The sequence below is a fragment of the Mytilus trossulus genome, chromosome 9 (genome assembly GCF_036588685.1).
Source record: "Mytilus trossulus isolate FHL-02 chromosome 9, PNRI_Mtr1.1.1.hap1, whole genome shotgun sequence".
Lineage (NCBI taxonomy): Eukaryota > Metazoa > Mollusca > Bivalvia > Mytilida > Mytilidae > Mytilus > Mytilus trossulus.
Genome location: NC_086381.1, coordinates 7,545,458 through 7,573,167, shown reverse-complemented (window position 1 = coordinate 7,573,167; position 27,710 = coordinate 7,545,458). Strand labels below are relative to the sequence as shown.

At 33.3% G+C, this 27,710-nt stretch overlaps 1 protein-coding gene across 5 annotated transcripts in view; it reads right to left on the bottom strand.

Moving 5' to 3' along the window:
- The window catches only part of LOC134685051 (protein cycle-like), a 61,570-nt gene that overhangs the window by 24,068 nt on the left and 9,792 nt on the right, over positions 1-27,710 (bottom strand). For 2 of the 5 annotated variants that reach the window (XM_063544428.1, XM_063544429.1), the window contains exon 2: positions 27,176-27,249. Coding sequence is in view for 1 of the 5 variants with exons in the window: in XM_063544427.1 (XP_063400497.1) it covers positions 13,382-13,409 (28 nt within the window). In the remaining 4 variants the exon portion in view is untranslated. Of the gene's footprint in view, positions 1-13,381; positions 13,652-23,478; positions 23,539-26,961; positions 27,078-27,175; positions 27,250-27,710 lie in introns of those variants that run through there. The other 3 variants (XM_063544430.1, XM_063544432.1, XM_063544427.1) reach the window with 3 other exon arrangements.

Below are 27,710 nucleotides of genomic sequence, written 5' to 3'. Positions count from 1 at the left end.
TCTTCACCAGAGACAACTCTACACCAGAGACAACTCTCCACCACTCTACACCAGAGACAACTCTACACCACACTCTCCACCAGAGACAACTCTCCACCAGAGACAACTCTATACCAGAGACAACTCTCCACCAGAGACAACTCTCCACCAGAGACAACTCTCCACCAGAGACAACTCTCCACCAGAGACAACTCTCTACCAGAGACAACTCTACACCAGAGACAACTCTCCACCAGAGACAACTATCCACCAGAGACAACTCTACACCAGAGACAACTCTACACCAGAGACAACTATCCACCAGAGACAACTCTACACCAGAGACAACTCTACACCAGAGACAACTATCCACCAGAGACAACTCTCCACCAGAGACAACTCTCCACCAGAGACAACTCTCCACCAGAGACAACTCTACACCAGAGACAACTCTCCACCAGAGACAACTCTCCACCAGAGACAACTCTACACCAGAGACAACTCTACACCAGAGACAACTCTCCACCACTCTACACCAGAGACAACTCTACACGACACTCTCCACCAGAGACAACTCTCCACCAGAGACAACTCTATACCAGAAACAACTCTCCACCAGAGACAACTCTCCACCAGAGACAACTCTACACCAGAGACAACTCTCCACCAGAGACAACTCTCCACCAGAGACAACTCTACACCAGAGACAACTCTCCACCAGAGACAACTCTACACCAGAGACAACTCTCCACCAGAGACAACTCTACACCAGAGACAACTCTCCACCACTCTACACCAGAGACAACTCTACACGACACTCTCCACCAGAGACAACTCTCCACCAGAGACAACTTTATACCAGAAACAACTCTACACCAGAGACAACTCTACACCAGAGACAACTCTCCACCAGAGACAACTCTCCACCAGAGACAACTCTCTACCAGAGACAACTCTCCAGCAGAGACAACTCTCCACCAGAAACAACTCTCCAGCAGAGACAACTCTACTCCAGAGACAACTCTACACCAGAGACAACTCCACACCAGAGACAACTCTCCACCAGAGACAACTCTCCACCAGAGACAACTCTCCACCAGAGACAACTCTCCACCAGAGACAACTCTCCACCAGAGACAACTCTCCACCAGAGACAACTCTCCACCAGAGACAACTCTCCACCAGAGACAACTCTCCACCAGAGACAACTCTCCACCAGAGACAACTCTACACCAGAGACAACTCTCCACCACTCTACACCAGAGACAACTCTACACGACAACTCTCCACCAGAGACAACTCTCCACCAGAGACAAGTCTCCACCAGAGACAATTCTCCACCAGAGACAACTCTCCACCAGAGACAACTCTCCACCAGAGACAACTCTCCACCAGAGACAACTCTCCACCAGAGACAACTCTCCACCAGAGACAACTCTACACCAGAGACAACTCTACACCAGAGACAACTCTCCACCAGAGACAACTCTCCACCAGAGACAACTCTACACCAGAGACAACTCTTCACCAGAGACAACTCTCCACCAGAGACAACTCTCCACCAGAGACAACTCTACACCAGAGACAACTCTACACCAGAGACACCTCTACACCAGAGACAACTCTACACCAGAGACATCTCTCCACCAGAGACAACTCTACACCAGAGACAACTCTACACCAGAGACAACTCTACACCAGAGACAACTCTACACCAGAGACAACTCTACACCAGAGACAACTCTCCACCAGAGACAACTCTCCACCAGAGACAACTCTCCACCAGAGACAACTCTCCACCAGAGACAACTCTACACCAGAGACAACTCTCCACCAGAGACAACTATCCACCAGAGACAAAATGACAACGATTTAGTCAGCAACTAAAGATCAAGGTAAGGCCTTCAATAATGACCTAAACCTGAACCATATAAAGTAAAAGACCTGAAATGACTATATAAAACAATTCAAACAAGAAGAAAAAAAGATATACAGCAACAAATGACAAACACTATGAATTACAGCCCCCACCTTTCCCTTCTAGTCCTAATGAGGGCAGTGGCACCAGACTTCTATTTAATAACTGATTCCATAAGTGGCAAATCAAATTGAATTGTACAAAACAGTGATAAACTACTACTAATCTATGTTAGCAGGTGCTTGATCAAGATCAATGGACGCTAAAACAGTACAATTAAATTGTTCATAATGATAGACATGTTTTATCAGCTAAATAATTGTTTTATACAATAGATATTGATATAGCAAACTTCATATATTGTACACATAGGGACAAGTGTAAAAATGGTAAACATACATTCTCTCTATGTGTTGTACACTATGTAATTCAAAACTTCCAAATTTTAAATCAACATTTAGAATAATAGATACAACAGCAGTGTTCGGAACTGTTATATGTAGATAAATTCACACTGGGGCTTCAACAAGTTTGACATTTTCTAATACTCATTACGTAAAGTATCTACCCTTCAATATTAGACAGATTTAAAGCTTCTTATTGTCTTCTAAATGTAGAATTGAATGTATGTCAAACAATATTGATCAGTTCTCATTACAGAGATGTAACCCACAAACATATACCTTAAAAGGTTATTGTGAATTCAGCTCTTAGTTTTATATTTCATGTATGGAAGTCCTAGCATATAACATTCTTTCAGGTTTTTTGGGATTGTACTTTTCATGGTTTAAAACACAAAGTACTGTTTTGTCTAAGGCACATCAGATTTTTTTTCAGTAGATGAACCAGAAGTGATATAAAACAATGAGATCCCTATGATATTTCAATAAATAAAAGGGCCTGGGTGTAGTTCCTATCTCGGGTATTATCTTTCTAAATTTTCTGGATTTGTTTGAATTTCTATGATTCGAGGAAGTGAGTCTTAGTAAATTTGACTTAATTATATTGTTCAGTTTGTACATTTCTTATTTGCATGGCTCTGTTGCTTCATGTTTTTCCTTTTGCATGGCTCAGTGTTTCATGTTTATCATTTTGCATGGCTCAGTGTATCATGTTTTTCATTTTGCATGGCTCAGTGTTTCATGTTTTTCTTTTTGCATGGCTCAGTGTTTCATTTTTATCATTTTGCATGGCTCAGTGTGTCATGTTTTTCATTTAGATGGCTCAGTGTTTCATGTTTTTCATTCTGCATGGCTCAGTGTTTCATGTTTATCGTTTTGCATGGCTCAGTGTTTCATGTTTTTTTTTCATTTTGCATGGCTCAGTGTTTCATGTTTATCATTTTGCATGGCTCAGTGTTTCATGTTTTTCATTTTGCATGGCTCAGTGTTTCATGTTTTTCTTTTTCGTGGCTCAGTGTTTCATGTTTTTCATTTTGCATGGCTCAGTGTTTCATGTTTATCGTTTTGCATGGCTCAGTGTTTCATGTTTTTTTTCCTTTTGCATGGCTCAGTGTTTCATGTTTATCATTTTGCATGGCTCAGTGTTTCATGTTTTTCTTTTTGCATGGCTCAGTGTTTCATGTTTATCATTTTGCATGGCTCAGTGTTTCATGTTTTTCATTTTGCATGGCTCAGTGTTTCATGTTTTTCATTTTGCATGGCTCAGTGTTTCATGTTTTTCTTTTTCGTGGCTCAGTGTTTCATGTTTTTCATTTTGCATGGCTCAGTGTTTCATGTTTTTCATTTTGCATGGCTCAGTGTTTCATGTTTTTCATTCTATATGGCTCAGTGTTTCATGTTTATCGTTTTGCATGGCTCAGTGTTTCATGTTTTTTTTCATTTTGCATGGCTCAGTGTTTCATGTTTATCATTTTGCATGGCTCAGTGTTTCATGTTTTTCATTTTGCATGGGTCAGTGTTTCATGTTTTTCTTTTTGCATGGCTCAGTGTTTCATGTTTTTCATTTTGCATGGCTCAGTGTTTCATGTTTTTCATTTTGCATGGCTCAGTGTTTCATGTTTTTCATTTTATATGGCTCAGTGTTTCATGTTTATCATTTTGCATGGCTCAGTGTTTCAGGTTTTCAATTTACATAGCTCAGAATCTATAATGTATGACTCAATATAAACACTTCTAATTGCAATGTAAATTGTAACATGCTTTTATCTTATATAAACTTGATCCTCTTTTAAATTAGATTTCTTGCTAATTTCAAGAAAAATCTAGTTTCCCCCATCAAATTTGTTTTACCAAAATGAATAAACTTAACAGTAAAAATCGTTCCAAAAATTTATAAATTTGAGAAGAAAATTAATAAAACAATCACACACTTTATTACATAATCTTTAATACTGTAATAAAAAGGTCATTACCAACTGAAGTCAATTTAAATTCCATCATCTTACTTAAGAGTTTCATGGCAGCTTTTGCAATAATTATGACTTTCCTTTACTATTTTATATCAAAAACAGTAAAAAATATTGTATAAAAAATAGTACAAGGCTACAATATCCATGCAAACTATTGAGAAATTGGATGAACAAGAGAATACAGGGAATAAAATTCAGGAACTTCAAATATTTCATTAATTTTAGAAATTCAACATAGAATATATATTTCAATTTCAGAAATAGAAAATTATAACCTGATGCATTTTTTGGAATATGAAATATTTCCTAATTGATTTTAGGAATTTTAAAGGTTTTTTAATTAATTGGAAATGGGTATGTTCCAGTTTAAACATGGCTTATTCAATATTTCCTTAATATTTCTTACTTAAATCTCTCCTCATCTACAAGCAAAACTCCTAATATTATTAAAATCCATATTGATACAGGAACTCACTGTAAGTAATTACTATCATTCTGGAAACAATTAATATCTTCTTATTTAATAAATATGACGTTACACTTATATAATGATATTAATATGATCATGGCATATGTAAGAAGTTTATAAATATGACGTTTAAACACTTCTATAATGATATTAATATGGTTGTGGCATATGTAAGAAGTTTAGGTAACAAATGAAGCTTGTAGGTTCTTTACAGATTTTACTTTCCATTTATAGTTTTAACCTGAGAAATTGTGACTTGAGTCTTACGAAATTTTAAGTTTGATGAACTTGCATTGAGGAATATTAAGTCTTCCAACAGTAGTTCATATTACAGTGGCTTACAGTCTCTGATCATTTGATCTACTTGAATATTTACAATCAATGCAATTTTCATGGTTTATGTTTAGGGCCATTACTCACTTAAGGACTTACTAAATTGGCTAAAAACCTAATAAGGTTTCAACTAAATTAACTCTATACCTATAAACCTAAACTAAACATAACCTTCACCCTAATTTGTACCACAACCCTTACGTAAGTGAAAGCACATTACTTATTCAATTTGTTTTACTGTTTCCAACTCTTCTAATTTAAGTATTCAACTATTGCTTATTCAACTCGTTTTACTGTTTCCAACTCTTCTAATTTAAGTATTCAACTATTGCTTATGAGTACAAAGATTTGATGTTAGTTGCAATGTATCAATTTTTAATTAGAATAAAAATTTGTTCTTTGAACTATCAGAACCATGTAATTTTTCTTTTAAATATTAACTTCCACTCTTATAAAGACAGAACTTTCTGCCCATTGAAAATAATATCCTGTTACAGCTGCGACAAGAGTTGGTTGATGGATATTTACAAGGCAGCTGAGTTCAGGAGTAATCATACACTTGCTGTTTTTAAAACATGACAGAAAGGAAACCAAACATTGAAACAGCAGAAAAGAAAACTTATATATAATATCAATAGAATGTTTCCAGTGTAAAAATGGCAATTGTAAGGATTCTGTAAATGATCAGTTTAAAGAAACAAATTAGGATTTACAGTATTTAATGCTAAAAGAGGGACGAAAGATACCAAAGGGACAGTCAAACTCATAAATCTAAAACAAACTGACAACGCCATGGCTAAAAATGAAAAAGACAAGCAGACAAACAATAGTACATATGACAAAACATAGAAAACCAAAGAATAAACAACATGAAACCAACCAAAAACTATGGGTGATCTCAGGTGCTCCGGAAGGGTAAGCAGATCCTATTCCACATGTGGCACCTGTCGTGTTGCTTATGTGATATCAAATCCGGTAAATGGTCTAACTTGGTAGGTCACATTTATGATTGTAGTTACGACGTAAGGAACATATCCAATATCATTTGTGAAACGGTTATTCCATAACGGTCAACCAACTCGTGATGGCGTCCGTAAAATTTACGAAGGGATGATTTCAACTTCACCATTTGAAACTCTTGCATGGTTTAATAGCTTCCTTGTGAGCAGCAACCCTCTATCAAGAAAAGCATGATAGGAAATGCAAGCACGGGAATATCGTATCAATTGGGAGATATATACCCCATATGCAGGTGCTGCTCGAATGTTGCTACTTAGAAATGGAAAGTTCACAATTGGAAAGCTGAAATCATCTCTTTTGTCGTAAAGTTTTGTTTTCAACCGACCCTGTAACATGTCAGACATATCCAGAGTCTGACTTTGCATAAAATGGAAAAAAACAAACTTTTTTTATTTGGTATATTAGGAAGTAAGCAACAAAAGCCTGCAACAGACAGCTACCTATATGGAGGATGACCACTATAGCTAACCAAGGAATAAATACACTTAATTTGGAAAGTACAATCAACATGTGTTTATTACAACAGGAATCTAGATAAGAAAGCATAGCCACAGCTATAGATATGCTCCAGTTTAAGAAAACAAAAGAAAATAAGAAACAACACTCATGAAGCCTCATTATAAAATTTCACTAGAAATAAGCTTCCTGTTAACAGATGTAAGAAGTTAGGTCTTAACACTGTAAACCACATAGAAAAAAAATCTGATTAATTACACAGCTATAAAACTGCAGTTAGTTAATGGAACCTGACCTTGGAAGTATGAAGAATTCATTAGTATAATTCACAGAGCATCACATTAATGGATGATGTTCATGTGTACACATAGTCAGTCTTCAGTAACGGACCATAATCATTTGTAACATGCAAACATGTCTACCTTCTGACTGTCACGATTGACCAGAAACTTGCTGCAGGCCCTGCATGATCAGGTTATTAATCGTTATTGAAGAATCTTTTTTTATTTCAGGGTTGAAAAATGCAGGAAACTAAATATACCCGGTATACATGACAATATCCTGGGTTATGAAGACTGTACTAAACATGATCCCACAAAATTCTTTATACATTTGTGCTTTATATAATACATTTGACTTCCATACAGAGAGGAATGTGCTGGCATCAAATGACCTGTAATGTATAACATGCCATCAAAGAATAAAAAAAAGAAAAATTCAAAAGAAAAATGAATAAAAAGTTCTGGTGTATGTCCTTGTGACAGCAAATACAACATAACAGTATGTTACAGTGTTAAACAATTGTAAGTACTGAGTCAGGCTGTTTAATTACACACATATAAATGTTCCATGAAATTGTCAATAAACTGAACAACTCAACTCTCCAAATTACAAAAACATGTGTGTTAACCAATGACAAGGTTTCTGACATTGAATTAGATCTACATTTGTTTTCTCAAAAAATGAATGTATCTTTGTATCAAATAACTAGAGGCTCTAAAGAGCCTGTGTCGCTCACCTTGGTCTATGTGAATATTAAACAAAGGAAGCCGATTCAAAATTGACTACAAAGGTCAATAACTCCTACAGGGGTCAATTGACCATTTCGTTCATGTTGACTTATTTGTAGATCTTACTTTGCTGAACATTATTGCTGTTTACAGTTTACCTATATCTATAATAATATTCAATATAAAACAGCAAAAATTCCTTAAAATTACCAATTCAGGGGCAGCAACCCAAAAACAGGTTGTCCAATTCATCTGAAAATTTCAGGGCAGATAGATCTTGACCTGATTAACAATTTTACTTCATGTCAGATTTTCTCTAAATTATTTGGTTTTTGAGTTATAAGCCAAAAACTGCATTTTACCCCTATGTTCTATTTTTAGCCGTGGCGGCCATCTTGGTTTGATGGCCAGGTCACCGGACACATTTTTTAAACAAGAAACCCCAAAGATGATTGTGGCCAAGTTTGGATCAATTTGGCACAGCAGTTTCAGAGAAGAAGATTTTAGTAAAAGATATATAAAATTTATGAAAAATGGTTAAAAATTGACTTTAAAGGGCAATAACTCCTAAAGGGGTCAACTGACCATTTTGGTCATGTTGACTTATTTGTAGATCTTACTTTGCTGAACATTATTGCTGTTTACAATTTATCTCTATCTATAATAATATTCAAGATAATAACCAAAAACAGCAAAATTTCCTCAAAATTACCAATTCAGGGGCCGCAACCCAAAAACAGGTTGTCCAATTCATCTGAAAATTTCAGGGCAGATAGATCTTGACCTGATAAACAATTTTACCCAATGTCAGATTTGCTATAAATGCTTTGGTTTTTGAGTTATAAGCCAAAAACTGCATTTTACCCCTATGTTCTATTTATAGCCATGGCGGTCATCTTGGTTAGTTGGCGGGGTCACCGGACACAATTTTTAAACTAGATACCCCAATGATGATTGTGGCCAAGTTTCAAATAATTTGGCCCAGCAGTTTCAGAGGAGAAGATTTTTCTAAAAGATTACTAAGATTTACGAAAAATGGTTAAAAATTGACTATAAAGGGCAATAACTCCTAAAGTGGTCAACTGATCATTTTGGTCATGTTGACTTATTTGTAGATCTTACTTTGCTGAACATTATTGCTTTTTACAGTTTATCTCTATCTGAAATAATATTCAAGATAATAACCAAAAACAACAAAATTTCCTTAAAATTACCAATTCAGGGGCAGCAACCACACAACGGAATGTCAGATTCATCTGAAAATTTCAGGGCAGATAGATCTTAACCTGATTAACAATATTACCCCTGTCAGATTTGCCCTAAATGCTTTGGTTTTTGAGTTATAAGCCAAAAACTGCATTTTACCCCTATGTTCTATTTATAGCCATGGCGGCCATCTTGGTTAGTTGGCGGGGTCACCGGACACAATTTTTAAACTAGATAGCCCAATGATGATTGTGGCCAAGTTTGGTTAAATTTGGCCCAGTAGTTTCAGAGGAGAAGATTTTTGTAAAAGTTAACGCCGGACGCAGGACGACGACGACGACGGACGACGACGACGGACGACGGACGCCAAGTGATGAGAAAACCCTTCGGGCCAGGTGAGCTAAAAATAATTAAAATGTTATCCAATGCCTTATTTTCTTCACATAGAAGATACATTTCCATGGCCATAACTCCAATAAACTCAATGAGGTGTTGTTAAAATAAACCTTGAATTACTGTTTTATTGGAGTCCATCAGAAGAGTAAGGATGAAAGAACTAACAAGGTCATGTTCTTACACATTTTTTTATTTCCCAGGGCCATAGTATTACAATAAATTCAATCAAGTACAATAAAATGTATGAAAAAGAAGATGTGGTATGATTGCCAATGAGACAACTGTCCACAAGAGAAAAGACACAGACATTTCAACAAATATAGGTCACCGTACACCTTCAACAATGAGCAAAGTCCATACTGCATAGTCAGTTATAAAAGGGCCTGATAAGACAATGTAAAACAATTCAAACAAGAAAACTAACGACCTTATTCATATAAAAAAATGAGGATCTATTTTCAAATCTATCAAGAACTCACAAATTATTATCAGAAATCTATTGTATCTGATGGGGTCTAAGATATCTTAAATAATATCTAATCATTCTGAAGATATCTTATATTTTGATATGGAAACTAAAAAGGAAAGATATTAAATATTACCTGAGGTCCAAGAGACTAGGCCTTGAAGGCATAACACTTTGCTCAGTGCTCTGATCACAAAAATCATGCTCGAAACATGAAATCAAGCAGTTTGATTGGTTGATTTTTCGAGTCTAATAGTACAAAAATCATGCGTGAAAGTTTTATGACCTGGATAACAAAATATCACCAGACATTTGATTGAATCTACTGTTTATTCATTCATTTTTTAGGATTGGAGAAAAAAATTTGGTTAACAGCTAGGGATATAGATGTTTATCCAGCATATACTTAAGCTTATATAAAATTAGAACATCTTGAACATTACAATTCATTGATTTACCTGTAAAAACGAAATCCTTGAAAATCCAAGACATTCAATTTCCATTAGATTTAAAGAATTATAAGATTGGTTTAAGGAAGCTGGCTTGTAATGTTTAGGATTTTTTGTCAGATTTTCGGAATCCTCTGGTTTATCCATTTGAATGCCTCGAAAAAAATTGCCTGGTGACCCCAATTTATCTTTTTGTAAATCTTTTACATGTACATTAATAATTAAGCCATCTGTAAAAGCTTTACAGACGTCCATCGGTAATTTGAGCCCCTAAACTAGGTGACGTCATAGGCAAACATCAGGCATTTTCAGACTTCTTGGCCCCTTTAGAATGTAATAAAATTTGATAATAAGGAGATTTCTAGATGCAACAAGACAGTTTTTTGCTAATACTGGTAGAAATTGTCAATGCATTCCGCAATTCAAAATGTTGACTTCCTTAATTACAGACAAGGAGATAGAGAATTGTACACTTACTGTCATCCAATCAGAACTATTGATACAAAATAATTGCATTGGAAAAAGAGTTTTCATTCGGTAAATTTATCATACAAAAAGGGCTTTTAAATATCTCAATGATATTTTTTTACAAAGACAAATCAAAGCATGGAAAAGGTATCCCAAGAGAAAATAAATTTGGAATTCCACTGGAATCCCGGCTGGAATTTTGATGGGATTCCAAGTGGGATCCCACCTTATTCCACCGGGATAAAATTTCGGGAATCCCGCCAAAAATATTATATTTGTTTTCTATAAAAATTAACATTACTGTTGTAATTAAATTGTAAACAGTTAAAGAATTCAAAGTCTAACCAATATATAATTAAATTGTAAACAGTTAAAGAATTCAAAGTCTAACCAATATATAAATTCTGCAACATTTTATACAATTAGGGTTTTTTTTCACACTTTTATAACTTGGCAAAATCTTCTTAAAATTAGTATAGATCTTCAAATTCTTTATGTGTGTCTACAGTCTTTTCAATCTCTTTCTAATTCCACTCCTAAATCTCATGTTTCTAGGAAACTCATTATCCCAAAAATATCAAATAACTATCTTTGTTGACCTCTAGATTTCTTGTTTTTCTTGTTTTATTTTGTGGGGGTTTGTGTCTCATCTGTGTATGCCAAAACAGTCTTTTGTTCATAATATCTGTTTACTTCCTTTATCTTTAACTTTTTTTTAAATAATTAAAAAATTCAGACTTTTCCATGACAAAATTTGTTTTTCAATGCATTTCAAATAGATTCTTTTTTCATAGAGAGTAACTAAAGAAATGTACATCTTTCAGAAGAATCTGCCATTGTTAGTGAATCAGTGGTATTCTAAGAATAGAACATTTTAAAAGACAATTTAAACAAAACATTAAGTTTTTATAAAATAAAACGTTTGAAAAGACAATTTTTAGTTCCCTTTTGTTAATTTCCCTTATTTGGATAATGATGAATCCTCTGGCCCCCTTCCTTTGGTGTGTTTATTTTAAACTTGTTTGTCTTACCCATGATTGTAGTCATGTTTTATATTTCAATGAACATAATTTATGTTTAACAGGTTACTGGTACATTATAAATTTAAGTCAAGCATTTTTTGTCTACAAAATTACTTACAAATTTTACCTAATTTTCATAGGCACAACTTTTTGATTTTGAAGTATTACGTTAACCTGAAGTTCTTTTTGAATTTAACATGGGGACATGCATCACATCCTAATTTTTATGAAGCTAATCAATTTAGATATAATCCAATGTAAACTCATTGATGCATTAAAAAAAGCTTTTTCTGTAAGGATATCAATTTAATACTGAAGTCATGAAGACTAAAACTTTTAACACAATACGTCAGAGAGAGGATAAAACACAAAGTGACTTAAATAAACTATCACAATGCTGTTAAAATTCCACTCCAACAAGTCCAAACATATGCACATAAGAAAACCGTGACACTGAAATCGACAATACTACAAAAAAGTTACTGAAGAAAAAGACATTGGAGTAATTAATGACTCTGAATTTGTTATAAATTTCAAAAAACATATGAGTGAATAGGTAAATAAAGCAAATTCCATGTTTGCACTACTGAGAAGGACTTTCCAAATATTTAGATACAGATACCTTTGTACCACTATACAAAACACCCGTAAGAACACATTTAGAGTGAGCAAGCTCAGTATGGCATCCATATAAAATAAAATATATTGACAAGATTGAGAATGTGTAGTCCCAAGCAACTAAACAACTACCAGGAAAAAGAATTTAACAATTTAACATACTCAGAAAGACTGCAGAAATTTAAACTACCATCTCTAAATTTTAGATGGTTAATTAGGAGGTGACATAATTGAATTATACAAAATACTGAACCGAAAATATGATAAAGAGGCGGCACGATTTATGAAAGGATATGACTACAAGAACAGGGGTACACAGCAACAGTCTGAAAATATTTCCACAGAGAGCAAGAACAGAATTAAGGAGAAATGCCTTTGCTCTACGTGTGGTGAGAACATGGAATACACTACCCGATATTGTAGTGAAATCACCAACCATAGACTAGACAAATACTTGATGAACCAAACAATGGTGTACGAAGTCAAAGCAACAATCATCGAAGATTTAAATATAGAGACTGATGAAGAGGAAGTTTAGTTCCTGTATCAGTAAAAGAACCTAAGTAAGTAAGTCAGTTGTACCAGTCATCTCTGTATGTTAACTTGACCTTTGTTTTATTTGAGGATTCAATCTACAACCTGTTTTATCAATAATCATGGTAAATATTTTAAAAAAAATTAGAAACTGCAAAAACTCCTCTCAAAAAGTACCTTTTTTTAAGATTGAAATTTTACTACTGTGTCCCTCCATTTTTTTGTCAACAATTTAAGGGGTATTTTAAATTTCTATCTAACTATGTCATATCATTGAAGAACCTGAGGATCATTAAAAGCCTTTATAAGACTTAACCATCAACAATACGCACCAACTCTTTTCCCAAAAAATGTCATCAGAAACAATAAAGAAAATCTGGAAACATTTCAGTATAACTAACTGTACAATCATTATCAAGATGTCTATGAAAGATACATAGGTTTTCTTCTCTTTTACCTCTAACTCAATACAATAATCATTGCTTTCATAAAATGTAATATGATATTTAAATGGTATAAACTATTCATTTTCTTTTTTTAACAAAGCAGCAGCAAAACAAATATGTAATTAATTAATTACAATGTATAGTTCTGGTGTGCCAATTAGTATCATTGTATATCCATATCATACATGTATATCAAATGTAATTCATAAAGATTTCTTACCCAGAAAACTTGATCTATATGGATCCATGATTAATACAGCAATCACGACTCACTATGATATGAGACAATCACTTTATATGCTTATAGTAATTAACACTAATTCCACCATTTTATCCTCTTTTAAGACAGGTGTCACAGATCCTATGTCCACACCTTGCTATCCTTTCCACAATCAATAAACTGAACTTTTTATTATATAAAATTAATTACTTTTGTAATATAAAGTTATTTTTCCCCTGTAGTGACATAGAGTTCTGTTTCTTCTGTAATTTAGCTTATAAAGTGACTTGAAACACTAAAACCACAGGCACTTGTTTCTGTCAATATGGGGTTTACTATCCATACCAGTACAAAAAAAAACACGTCACATGTTTTTTTTTTGTACTGGTATGGATAGTAAACCCCATATTGTCAGAAACAAGTGCCTGTGACTAAACACTATTTTAAATGAGTCTGTTTTATAGGAAGTGACATATTTTCTAGTCTTTCTTCTTCCTAATTTGTCTTCTTTCATTTAAAACTATATTGATTTTGTGTTTGTTCAAAAGAAATTTATGGTAAAAATGAAATTTATAAACAACAGGTAATTTGTTTTTTCCTAATTTTTTTTTTTTATATTTTCTTTAATTATATTATAGTTTGGTCAAATTATTGTGACTTGTTCATTTCACAGTTTTCCAAAATCTATGGTAAATAACTTGACATTTTCAAACACAGAAAAGAAATTTAAAATTCAAAATTTATTTTTTAATTATTTAATTAACCTCAGACACATTGAGTGTACAAGAGGACAATATGCTTTTTAAACAAAACATTATATATAAACAGAGACATATATATACACATATGTGTATATATGTCTCTGATATAAATGACAGCATTTTTTTTTGTTGTGAAAATTTATATTTTTCATAATTTTCCTTTCAAAATATAAACTGCAGGTTAATGATAAACTCATTTTTCTTTTTTCACAGTTTTCATAAAACATTATTTATAATGACACTTTAAAATAGGTTTAATAAATTTGCAGCTAATTTACTTACAATCTTCAAAAGAAGAACTAGAGGCTCCAAAGAGCCTGTGTCGCTCACCTTGGTCTATGTGAATATTAAACAAAGGAAGCAGATGGATTCATGACAAAATTGTGTTTTGGTGATGGTGATGTGTTTGTAAATCTTACTTTACTAGTCTTGCTGCTTACATTTATCTCTATCTATAATGAACTTGGCCCAGTAGTTTCAGTGGAAAATGTTAATAAAAATTTACAAATTTTATGAAAATTGTTAAAAATTGAATATAAAGGACAATAACTCCTTAGGGGGTCAATTGACAATTTCGGTCATGTTGACTTATTTGTAAATCTTACTTTGCTGAACATAATTGCTGTTTACAGTTTATCTCTATCTATAATAAAATTTAAGATAATAACCAAAAACAGCAAAATTTCCTTAAAATTACCGATTCAGGGGCAGCAACCCAACAATGGGTTGTCAGATTCATCTGAAAATTATAGGGCAGATAGATCTTGATCTGAGTAATAATTTTACCCCGTGTTGGATTTGCTCTAAATGCTTTGGTTTTTGAGTTATAAGCCAAAAACTGCATTTTACCCCTATGTTCTATTTTTAGCTGTGGCGGCCATCTTGATTTGAAAGTCGGGTCACCGGACACATTTTTAAAACAAGATACCCCAAAGATGATGATTGCCAAGTCTGGATTAATTTGGCCCAGTAGTTTCAGAGGAGAAGATTTTTGTAAAAGATAACTAAGATTTACGAAAAATGGTTAAAAATTGACTATAAAGGGCAATAACTCCTAAACGGGTCAACTGACCATTTCGGTCATGTTGACTTATTTGTAAATCCTACTTTACTAAACATTATTGCTGTTTACAGTTTATCTCTATCTATAATAATATTCAAGATAATAACCAAAAACTGCAAAATTTCCACAAAATTACCAATTCAGGGGCAGCAACCCAACAACGGGTTGACCGATTCATCTGAAAATTTCAGGGCAGATAGATTTTGACCTGATAAAACATTTTTACCCCATGTCAGATTTCCTCTAAATGCTTTGGTTTTTGAGTTATAAGCCAAAAACTGCAGTTTACCCCTATGTTCTATTTTTAGCCGTGGCTGCCATCTTGGTTGGTTGACTGGGTCACGCCACACATTTTTTAAACTAGATACCCCAATGATGATTGTGGCCAAGTTTGGATTAATTTGGCCAAGTAGTTTCAGAGGAGAAGATTTTTGTAAAAGATAACTTTAATTTACGAAAAATGGTTAAAAATTGACTATAAAGGGCAATAACTCCTAAACGGGTCAACTGACCATTTTGGTCATGTTGACTTATTTGTAGATCTTACTTTGCTGAACATTATTGCTGTTTACAGTTTATCTCTATCTATAATAATATTCAAGATAATAACCAAAAACTGCAAAATTTCCACAAAATTACCAATTCAGGGGCAGCAACCCAACAACGGGTTGACCGATTCATCTGAAAATTTCAGGGCAGATAGATCTTGCCCTGATAAACATTTTTACCCCTTGTCAGATTTCCTCTAAATGCTTTGGTTTTTGAGTTATAAGCCAAAAACTGCATTTTACCCCTATGTTCTATTTTTAGCCATGGCGGCCATCTTGGTTAGTTGGCCGGGTCACCGGACACATTTTTTAAACTAGATACCCCAATAATGATAGTGGCCAAGTTTGGTTTAATTTGGCCCAGTAGTTTCAGAGGAGAAGATTTTTGTAAAAGTTAACAACGACGACGGACGACGGAAGACGGACGACAGACGACGGACGACGGACGACGACGGACGCCGGACGCAAAGTGATGGGAAAAGCTCACTTGGCCCTTCGGGCCAGGTGAGCTAAAAAGGGGAAAAAACTTATTAACAACTCAACCTAGAAATGTGACAACCTTTTACATGCTCACTACAGAACTAATAAATCTCTAGATATTTTAAAGATTCAACATTGAAATATTAGTTCAACAACTGCACTAAATGTTCAGTGACTATTTAGTTTAAACATATTTATTTATAGTGGATTGGGAAACAAGTTTTGCAACTTATATTTATCCCTTTCCACTTTGCGGGTGCCAGTGCTGCCTTGTAGCAGCATTAGCCTGCTCTTTTTCGAAATCTACAAGGGTGTCTTTAAAGTGCAAGAGATACGGCTCTCTCTTAACACGGATCAGCCATTTATTGTCCCCTTCAAACAGACTATCATTGTTTCCTCAAGACCATACTCGCAAATGGTGTCAAGGGAGAGCCGCACTAACCACTACACCATGGCTCTCCACAGTTCCAGGCCAACTTCCCTAGGTCAGTGACTATTTCACAAGGATAGTTCCAGGCCAACTTCCCTAGGTCGACTGATTTGTCATAACAGCAAAGAAAAGTATTTAAGATCAGATTATTGAATAAGAAAGATGTGCCCAAAATTACATACCAGCAATAAAATAGAAAATTCATTTTTAATGCAAGGGTCAGTCTAAAAAATCTTATGCTGTGGTTTGACTTTGACCGATTTTATTGTTACTTTCTCACTAAAATGATCATAATGAAAATTCATCAGGGTTCACTGGCTTTGTTTGACTTTTATTGTATTTACGTAACTTATAATCAAATCATCATAATGAAAATCCATAATTTAGAGTTCACAGTCAAATAATTCTACTATAATTTTGATTTGTATCAACCTACTTGTATTGCAACCATGGGAGAGCTTAATAGTCAGTCAAGGTCTATAAAAAAAAACAATGTCATACTTGAACTATGCCACTGCACCATATTTGGACAAAACAAAATGTGTGATATTGGTGTAAGAAGTCAGTCCCCCTTTTCATCTCTTTTTTTTTTTTAATTGATCTCATTCAAGATGCTCAGTACAAGAACACATTATGCTACACAAGAAACAAACAAATTTAGTTGCTATTTCATATAGACAACAATGATGAAGATGAATTAAACTGATAAAATAATAGTATAACCTTTACAACATTGTTGTGTGTTGTATACATAACTAGAGGCTCTAAAGAGCCTGTGTCGCTCACCTTGGTATATGTGAATATTCAACAAAGGACACAGATGGATTCGTGACAAAATTGTGTTTTGGTGATGATGATGTGCTTGTAGATCTAACTTTACTGAACATTCTTGCTGCGTACATATATCACCATCTATAATGATTGGCCCAGTAGTTTCAGTTGAAAGTGTTAGTAAAAATTTACAAATTTTATGAAAATTGTTAAAAATTGACTATCGATTTGTCTGAAATTTTCAGGGCAGATAGATCTTGACATGATAAACAATTTAACCCCATGCCAGTTTTGCTCTTAATGCTTTTGTTTTTGAGTTATAAGCCAAAAACTGCGTTTTACCCCATGTTCTATTTTTAGCCATGGTCGCCATCTTGGTTGGTTTGACGGGTCAACGGACACAATTTTGAAACTAGATACCCCAATGATGATTGTGGCCAAGTTTGGTTAAATTTGGCCCAGTAGTTTCAGAGGAGAAGATTTTTGTAAAAGATTAATAAGATTTACGAAAAATGGTTAAAAATTGACTATAAAGGGCAATAACTCCTAAAGGGGTCATTTGACCATTTCGGTCATGTTGACTTATTTGTAAATCTTATTTTGCTGAACATTATTGCTGTTTACAGTTTATCTCTATCTTTAATATTATTCAAGATAATAACCAAAAACAGCAAAATTTCCTTAAAATTACCAATTTAGGGGTAGCAACCCAACAACTGGTTGTTCGATTCATCTGAAATTTTCAGAGCAGATAGATCTTGACCTTATAAACAATTTTACCCCGGTCAGAATTGCTCTAAATGCTTTGGTTTTTGAGTTATAAGCCAAAAACTGCATTTTACCACTATGTTCTATTTTTAGCCATGTTGGCCATCTTGGTTGGTTGACCGGGTCACCGGACACAATTTTTAAACTAGATACCCCAATGATGATTGTGGCCAAGTTTGGTTTAATTTGGCCCAGTAGTTTCAGAGGAGAAGATTTTTGTAAAAGTTATCGCAGGACGACGACGACGGACGCCGGACGCAAAGTGATGAGAAAAGCTCACTTGGCCCTTTGGGCCAGGTGAGCTAAAAAAGGGTTTATAGAATTCATAGTAAAAATAGCACTCATTGTGCATTTGTTTTTTCTACATTGGCTTGAGGTATAGGGGAAAGGGTTGATATCTCAAAAAACATGTTTAACCCCACCCACAATTTTGCGCCTGTCCCAAATCACGATCATGAACCTCTGGCCTTTGTAAGTCTTGTATGATTTTTAGTTTTTAGTTTCTTGTGTATAATTCAGAGTTTAGTATGAAGTCTATTATCACTGAACTTGTACACATATTTTTTTAGAGGCCAGCTGAAGGACGCCTCCAGGTGCCGGATTTTCTCACTACATTGAAGACCCATTGGTGGCATTTGGCTGTTGTCTGCTCTATGGTCGGGTTGTTGTCTATTTGACACATTCCCCATTTCCTTTCTCAATTTTATTCAATTTGGATTATTGCAATTGATTTAATTGATGTCATTTTCAAGCACCACTCTCAGGCTATTTTGTGGCTGCCAGTTTTGAATGGTGGTGGAAGCCTAAGTGCCCTCAGAAAATCACAGACCCTGTGATAGGAAAAGGACAATTCTAGTCCATTAAGATTGGAGTGGAGTGCACCTGCACCAGCCGGGTTTGAACTCACAACCCCTGTGTTGATTGGCTAGTGATTAAGTAGCAGTAGTAACTTAACTTAGACCTATCAACCACAGAGGCCCAAGGATTATTGAAATCTTTTTCATCTATTTATGTACATTATTGTAGGTCATCTCACTGTCCAGAATTCAGTTGTACAAAATTTATAATTGCAAAATAAACAATTGGTTATTTTTCCTATTTGTTAATATATTGAACTTTGACAGCAGGTCATGTAAGGCCAGGGTCAGGTCCTGAAATCATCAATGCCAAATAAAGCAATCACTAGGCTGTATTTATTTTCCCATAGTTTGTTGGCATGTAAAATAAGCCTAATTTTAGTCACAGAATTCATTGACCAAGTTACAACCATGATCTGTCAGTGTTAAATGTTAATAGACTGGTTAATTATTACAATGATTTGCATAATATCTATGTGTACAAAGTAATGGAATGAACTACATATATAATACCTAGTTGCTTTTTAAATGGATGATGATGGAATTAGTGGCTTATCTAATATCTAGCTGTACATAGGGGTGGTTTATTTATCATTTATATGCAAACGCAAATTTTGATTTCAAATTGACATGAAAGTTAAACTTCTAACATAAACATACTGACAGTTTTACAGAAACTACTGACTGTACAACTTAATAAGTTTACGACTCCATAAAAACAAACAAAGGGAACACAATTTCAGATGCAAAAAATAAAGTTATTTTTGTGTTTAAATTTATTATAGATTTGTAGTTTTGTAGTTTTTTTCTGAACACATGAGGGTGTAAGTTTTGCACAATCTTGTGTTAATAATTTATATAAAATAATTCATCAGTCTGACCAAGGATTTGTATTGATCTGACCAAGGATTTGTATTGGTCTGACCAAGTATTTGTATTGGTCTGACCAAGGATTTGTATTGGTCTGACCAAGGATTTGTATTGGTCTGACCAAGGATTTGTATTGGTCTGACCAAGGATTTGTATTGATCTGACCAAGGATTTGTATTGGTCTGACCAAGTATTTGTATTGGTCTGACCAAGGATTTGTATTGGTCTGACCAAGGATTTGTATTGGTCTGACCAAGGATTTGTATTGGTCTGACCAAGGATTTGTATTGGTCTGACCAAGGATTTGTATTGGTCTGACCAAGGATTTGTATTGGTCTGACCAAGGATTTGTATTGGTCTGACCAAGGATTTGTATTGGTCTGACCAAGGATTTGTATTGGTCTGACCAAGGATTTGTATAGTTATACAAATCCTTGGTCTGACAATATAATAATCTCAGCAATAGAATTCAATTATGAATCAACTAAATATGTTTTAAATCTTAAAATTGACCACAAATAACCTGAAACCTCCTATAAAAATAGAAATGGAGCTCATGTTTTTAGTTTCAAATTCTAGTATAGAATATAAAATGCTTAAACTAATCTAATAGTTTAGTTTTTCATTATTCATTTTGTTATGTATATGCTTATAAAATTCTTAATTTTTATCAAAATAAATTAAATTCATTATGAAAAATTTACACGTTCAAATCAAAAGAAAGTTATTGTAATATCAACCACAGAAAGCTGATATTTTGTTGGATTAATGAAAGATTAATTAAAGATTAATCAAATATAATATTTACCGGTACCCATGCTGCTGGTTAAGCTGCCAAAGAAAGATAACTCAAACTTACATTATATAACTTTATATAACAGTTATATAAATAACATCCTGTTTCTTAGGTCAGATAAGGACATCATGATAAAGTTAAGGGCATCGTGACATAACCAACAAAAAAAATCAGACTTATATAACCAAAATATTAAGAGAAAAAACATAACTGAGTGAGTTTATAATTGATGGGTATTTAAACAGACTAGAAAAGATCAAAGAAATAAATATTATATGTTCAGGCACGTAATATTATGATAGTGTTTGATCTATTGTTGGTTGTTTGCTTCAAGGTCCAGTGGCAAATATTTCATACATGCACTCTGTGACACAAGTCTTTTTGGCATTAGATAAGGGAGTGTTCTTTCCTTTCTCACTGATCATTCTTGGGCTTTTATCATTGGAAGTATACGTGTAAAAAAAAGTATTTCCTGCCCATATGAATGTTGGATCCTTCCATAAAATATTCAATATGGCTTCGGATTATACAAATGTTAAAATTGTCAAGATTTACAATAACAGCCTAGTACTAGAATACCCAATGATGTTACTTTCAATATTTCCTCACTTCACAAATGATGTACCGACTTTTACTTCAGTTAAATTAATTAAAATTACCCATATAACACGTACCTAAATATATCTTCCAAAAACCATTTAATTCATATTTATCATGTTTATTATCTCATTTGAACAGAACATCTCTTATAAACTTAATCTTTTAAGAGTACTGTGTTTTAATCATTTTGTTTTTCTTGTTCCAAAATGCCTATTACTATTAGGAACACATATTACATTATTGGTAATAAACCATTTTTTAAGACATTTGGGCCAATGCCCTTTTTCAGTTTCCTTATTTTCCCTTCTTAACTGCATTTTATTTCACAACTATTAAAAGTGTTCTATGTTGTTAAAAATAGAAATAAAAACTGAAGTAGACCCAAGTGACTGAATAATCTTAAAAAAATCATCTGACAGAAAACTAACAACCACAGAGTGACCAGGCTTAAGGGATCTTTATTGCAACCACTAGGCTAACAAGGCCCCTGTTTGTATTATAAATTTAAATGGTCATACAATAATTAAAGAACCTACACCCTTAGATAACTTACAAAATAATACATAAACAGGATTACTAGAATACCCAAACTATTGGAGAGTTCAACATGCCAAAACATACTAAATTATCCACTCATAAAAAAGTCAAACAAAGTTAACAGTCAATAATAAATGCATAGTCTGGATACTCTAAAACAAGTTTCATGTCAATAAGGAAAAGATGCAACTTGGTTTTTATTATCTAACTATACAATAGTACTTGATTTAAGTAGATTACAACTTAATGGAAAAGTTCTTCAAAAAGTCTGTATCTAATGAACTTAATGCATAAAGGGAGATAAAAAAATATGTACAAAAACAATAACATTGCAAAATCGCAATGGTCAAAATACTTAACAATAATAAGCTTAACTAGATATGACTACTAGCATAAAGTAAACAAATACAGCTTATTATAATATAATCAAAAACCTACTATTTATATCTGAAAATAATGTCCTGCAAAGGGACCAAACAAGTCCTTGAAAAATTTAAACAAATATTTAGATCTTACTACATAAAAATGTCATATCTAGTGGTCATTCACTGGTCACACATATGTACACTTAATCCACAAAATAAAATCAGTCACTGACCTTGGTCATACGTCTTGACCAGATAAGATGACAAACTTGGTCACTAACTGACTAAGTATATTGTTGATCAAAACAAATGCACTTGTCCAGCCTCCATTCAAATAGAAAAAGAGAAGGAAGTTGTACATAAATCTAGGCCTTCTAAAGTTGTAGTTTTGTTAATATTTATTTACTGTCTCATAGGCTTACTTACAAGCAAAACAGATGATCTTTAAATATTTGCAAAAATAAAATGCTTAAATGTACATGTACATGTCATGTTAGTAGTAATGTGATACTGTGATTTAATGGGGATAGGGGGGTGTCTTGAGCCACACAGATTAAAAAGGTATGAAACTTCATGAACTTATGAAGTCAAAACTATACTTTTTCTACTTTTTGGTTGCTGTAATAGATTGCATCACTCTAAACAAAAAATATTTCTTTTCATTTTTCTGGTTTTATGTTAAAAAAAAAAGATGCAGTACATTCAAAAATATGGTACAATTCAGTATAAATTTTTAATCCAGCAGTAGTTTGAGTCCAGAAAAAAAACATGAAAAACAATGACTATTTTCTTTCAAAGTGTTGACACAAACTAGAAACTTGAGTTGAAATGTAAGATACCAAGTATTGTCTGTAGTTAGAATTGTATTGTAGCATTGCATGGCTAACTGTGTGAAAAATTCAATATTCCAACTTTTCTGAATATCTAATGCATTTGGTGATTATTTTTTTTCAAAGGCTATACCAATTAAAACATTGCTAACATCTTACAATTCATCACTTCCAAGCAACTGACTAAATATGATGTTGGTATGTACACAAGTATCTGAGAAAGTCTGATAAAAGTATTTGCTGGACCAACAATTTTAATACAATACATGAACCAACCCCACCAATAAGTTGCAAATAGTATTTTTGCCATATAAAATCACCAATTTTTCATTTCAAACATTTTTTTAAATATTAATTATATTTTGGTTTCTATCTAAATTTCATAGCCTTGACTTTTAATCAAGATGTGTAAATGAATTACCTTGAAATTGTCAGTTTGGACACTGAGTGATATGTTTTAAACTGGTTCCTAATTAGTGACATTAGTTACAAACTGGTACCCCATTAGTGACAAGTTACAAACTGTTACCTCATTAGTGACAATTATCATTTTCCCACTGTATGTCTGAATGTTAATAACATTCTTTCTTTATGGGGCAGATTCAGCCATTTAAAAGGAGGTTTCCAAATATTTTTCAACATTCAAATGCATTTATCCCATGCATAGTAAATTTTGGGGGGGGGGGGGGGTGCATGCCCCCCATGTCCCTGTCTGAATACTTAAGTAATATTGTAAAAAGGGAGTGAAGGTATATCTTCCACTAAGAAAGGTTACTTAGGAGAGATTAACTCTACATTTTGTTTACAAGGATTACAGGCAAAACTCATGAAGAGTAAATACCACCTTTTTTTTTATTAAATTTTGACAGGGATATTTTTATTTGTAATTATATAATGATTCATAAAGTACCTTCCATATGAGTTATATCCAAACTCAGACTGAGTCAGGAAATCAGTTAGCAATGCTAAGTAGTTGTTTGAGAGAGTACCAGTTTTAAAAGCATATTTGTTAGCACAGTGTTGTTACATTGGTTAGTTCAATATGTTGACATTACAACTCTATTCTGATGTCAGATGAAGTTGTATGGAGTTCAAGTTGTATATTATCTGATGTCAGATGAAGTTGTATGGAGTTCAAGTTGTATGATATCTGATGTCAGATGTTGTTCTATATATTCTGACGTCAGATGGAGTTGTATGGAGTTGTATGGGCTGGTTTATTGTAATAAGAAATCAGTACTGCTTGGCTAAAAACAAGAGTTATAAATTAATATACAGAACATCACATGTTATCCAGAACCAAAGTCAATAATTTTAATTATCACCCTTATATAAAAGCCAATATTATCAGGAAAGGTAATAAGTAAGTGCCCTTGTGATTTATGTGTAAATGACAGTATTTACACTAATACCACATGCTTAGGTACTGATGTATCCAAGTGTTATTGGCAGTTCGAATTACCCAGGGTGTTAAAACATAATGGATAACCTTGAACTTTATGACAATGTTTACAAGATTTGAATTTTTCTAATTTCATGAGATGTGTAAATAAAGAATATACAGAAAATAAAAAAACAACAATTGTGATCACTCAGCTTTTAAGGTTTCAAAAGTTCAATTTATTATTAAAGGTCTGCTGTGAATGGAATTTAGATAAAACAAATATACCTATTAAGAGATCTATGTGTTCCAGATATATATCAAAGTTCATCTGAACTTACAATAATATACTGTAATCAATATATGTTCTGCTTATAAAGAACTAAGGACAATGTATGTTCATTGATTATTGGTCTGGTAAATTAATGTCTTTTTTTATATCTCTTTGGATTACTCCTGTAAGCATCTTCTGCCCCCTTTTTCTAGTTCAGGTAGAGGTAATTTTAAGTGTGTTATAGTTATACATACATGTAACATACTTCTCAATCAATGAATAGGTGTTATCATATCTAAATAAATATTATTATATAATCAATGATTACTTGGATATATAAACTTTTCCATTAACCTATTAATGGGCAGCATTAGTAAATATAGTACTGCAACCATGCTAATTATTTTAATCACCTTTCAAATAATCTCACTTCAAAATATATTCTTATCATTTACCACATATCCAAAATTTAGAATCATATAAATTATGTTCTTCAGAATAAATGAAAGAGCTGTGCTATCTCAAAAAAATTATAAGTCATTCCTGATGATAAATTTAATTTTTACTTTGGCATATATGCAGGATAGAAATGCTTGCCAATATAAAAAAGAAGATGTGGGTGCCAAGCTTATTGAAGATTTCTTCCTATTTCTTAGCTTTTTTTTTAACATAAATGTGAGTCAATATCATCTATAATCCGATTACATACTAGTAATGTAAAAGTTCTGTATCTCTAAAAGAATTCTTTAATATTTTAAACAACAGTCATATCTGTGTGACGGGATTGCTTCCCTTAGAAAAACTTAGTAGATACTTAGTTAGCCATAAGCGGTTGAGTTAAGGAAGTACTTCTTTAGCTCAGTCGGTTAGCAAGCTGCCTTGTAACACAGAGGTCCCTGATTCGAGTCCCGGTGGAGACAAGCAATTTTGTAATGAAATTCGTGCTCTCCGGTTACATCTGCATAAAATTGACAGCAGAATCAAACATCGCTACTGAACATAAAATAATTTGAGATCTTCTTGATGACTTGGCAATCTCAAGGTATGCTTCACCTTTAACAGGCTTGTTTGAGTATTATTGTATGTAGCCTGTCACTCAAGTCATATAATTGATTCATAAGAATAAGAGAATAAGAATAAGAATTGATTCATAAAGAAATGAATATAACTCTGGATGCTTAAATCCCAGTGAACAGGGACTTTATGGGCACAGCTTGAAGAATACAAAAAAATATTCTCTATCTCTTAAATCCTGATATAAAAGGCATTGTTGGAATATCACGTACAGCTTCATACAAAAAAAAAAATCAAATAGTCTAGATCCCTTCAATTCCAATTTAAAGGGAGTTGTTGGGTTGTCACAGCTTCATAAAGAAACATGTTCTTCATCTCTTGATCCCTTGATTACCAATATAAAGGAATTCGTTTGGGAGACCTGGTTCATGAAGATTTTTCCTAGATCGCTAAAATCCAATTAAAAAGGGATTTGTTTACGAGTTGCTGGTGCATTTTTACCTTTCAGATATTGTAATCTCTGCAACCAATATTAATGGCATTAGAATTTGGAGATGGCGCTAGGGCATCAAAAATGGACAAGTTTAAACAAACCAAATATTAAATGGATGGCATTAAAAATATTTTCAAAGGTACAAGGGAAAAGATTGAAAGAGAGAGACAATCTTCAATCATATACTTTTTTTTTAAAGCTTCTCATGAAGACATACCAGTACTTATGAAGGAATGTAAATAAATTACAGTTGATAAGGCGTTAGAGGTGTAATGTTCCCATGCTAAGATTAACTGTGTGCTGAACTTTAAACAAACATGGTCATGTCCTTGAGACCTGGTCTAAGTATTGACCGTCCTTTTAAAAGCTTAGATGCCTATAAATGATTACTTATGTTAAAATAAATTAACAAATTCAATGTTGGAGAAGGCAACACATCTACATGGTGTCTAAAAGTCAATTTGTCTAACAAGAATATGAAAGGTTCTGAAAATATTGAACAGTATCCCTATTCCTTTCAAGAACATAAGTAAAACAATAAATGATTTACACCTCTTGGTGTTAACGCTCAGCATTTTGAATACACTATAACTGATCATATTCAAATATTCTGTATACATAAAATGACACTGAAAGTTCCTTCAAAACTTTGGTAGGTCATATACAGACATATATCTCGGTTCCATTATGTATAAATAAGAAGATTAAAAAAGAGGAAATTTTGTGAGACCTACTCCCTTACCTTGAGTATGTACAGGAATCTTCTACATGTTTATTATTGTGACATTTGTGTTTGTGTCATCATTATAAGCATTACCATGGTAACCTCAAATACATGATATTTTTTTTATTTAACTTGATGTAAATAACATGCATTTTGATTGGTTATCTAACATTGAAGTGATAATATTTAACCTTCATGACAATAATGCAAAAAAAGTTTGTTTGCCACTTACTTCAGAAAACTTTAAACACTGTATACAACACCACAAAGGGTCTCTTCATTATCCCCTTCTAGCTCACACAATATCTGAAAATAAAACAACAAATTTTATCCAAGGTTTTTCATAGTCCAATCTTCAAAACAATTAGTGAAGGTGTGAAGAATTTGTAAAGTAGAGAAAAACATGATAAAATATTTACCATGTTCATATCACAACAGAAAACATTCAGTACAGTAGAAGGGTGTTAACTTACACATGTTACAGTCATACTCAACCATGGATCTTCATATATCTTGATTTGTTTTGCCCAGTCATTAGTTTTCTTAGATATTGAGCTTTGTATGCTGTTGTTTGTGGGTTTTTTTTGTTTTTTTTCTGCCATGGCCATTTCAGTTTATAATTCAACTAATGAGCATCAATAAGATCTGAACTTTGAATGTGCTATCCTCATGACAGGTACTGTAAAAGCAGAAATTTTCGTGGAGGATTTAATTTAGTTTGTTTCCTGGAAAGAAGATATCCACGAAATTAAAACCTCCACAAAAAT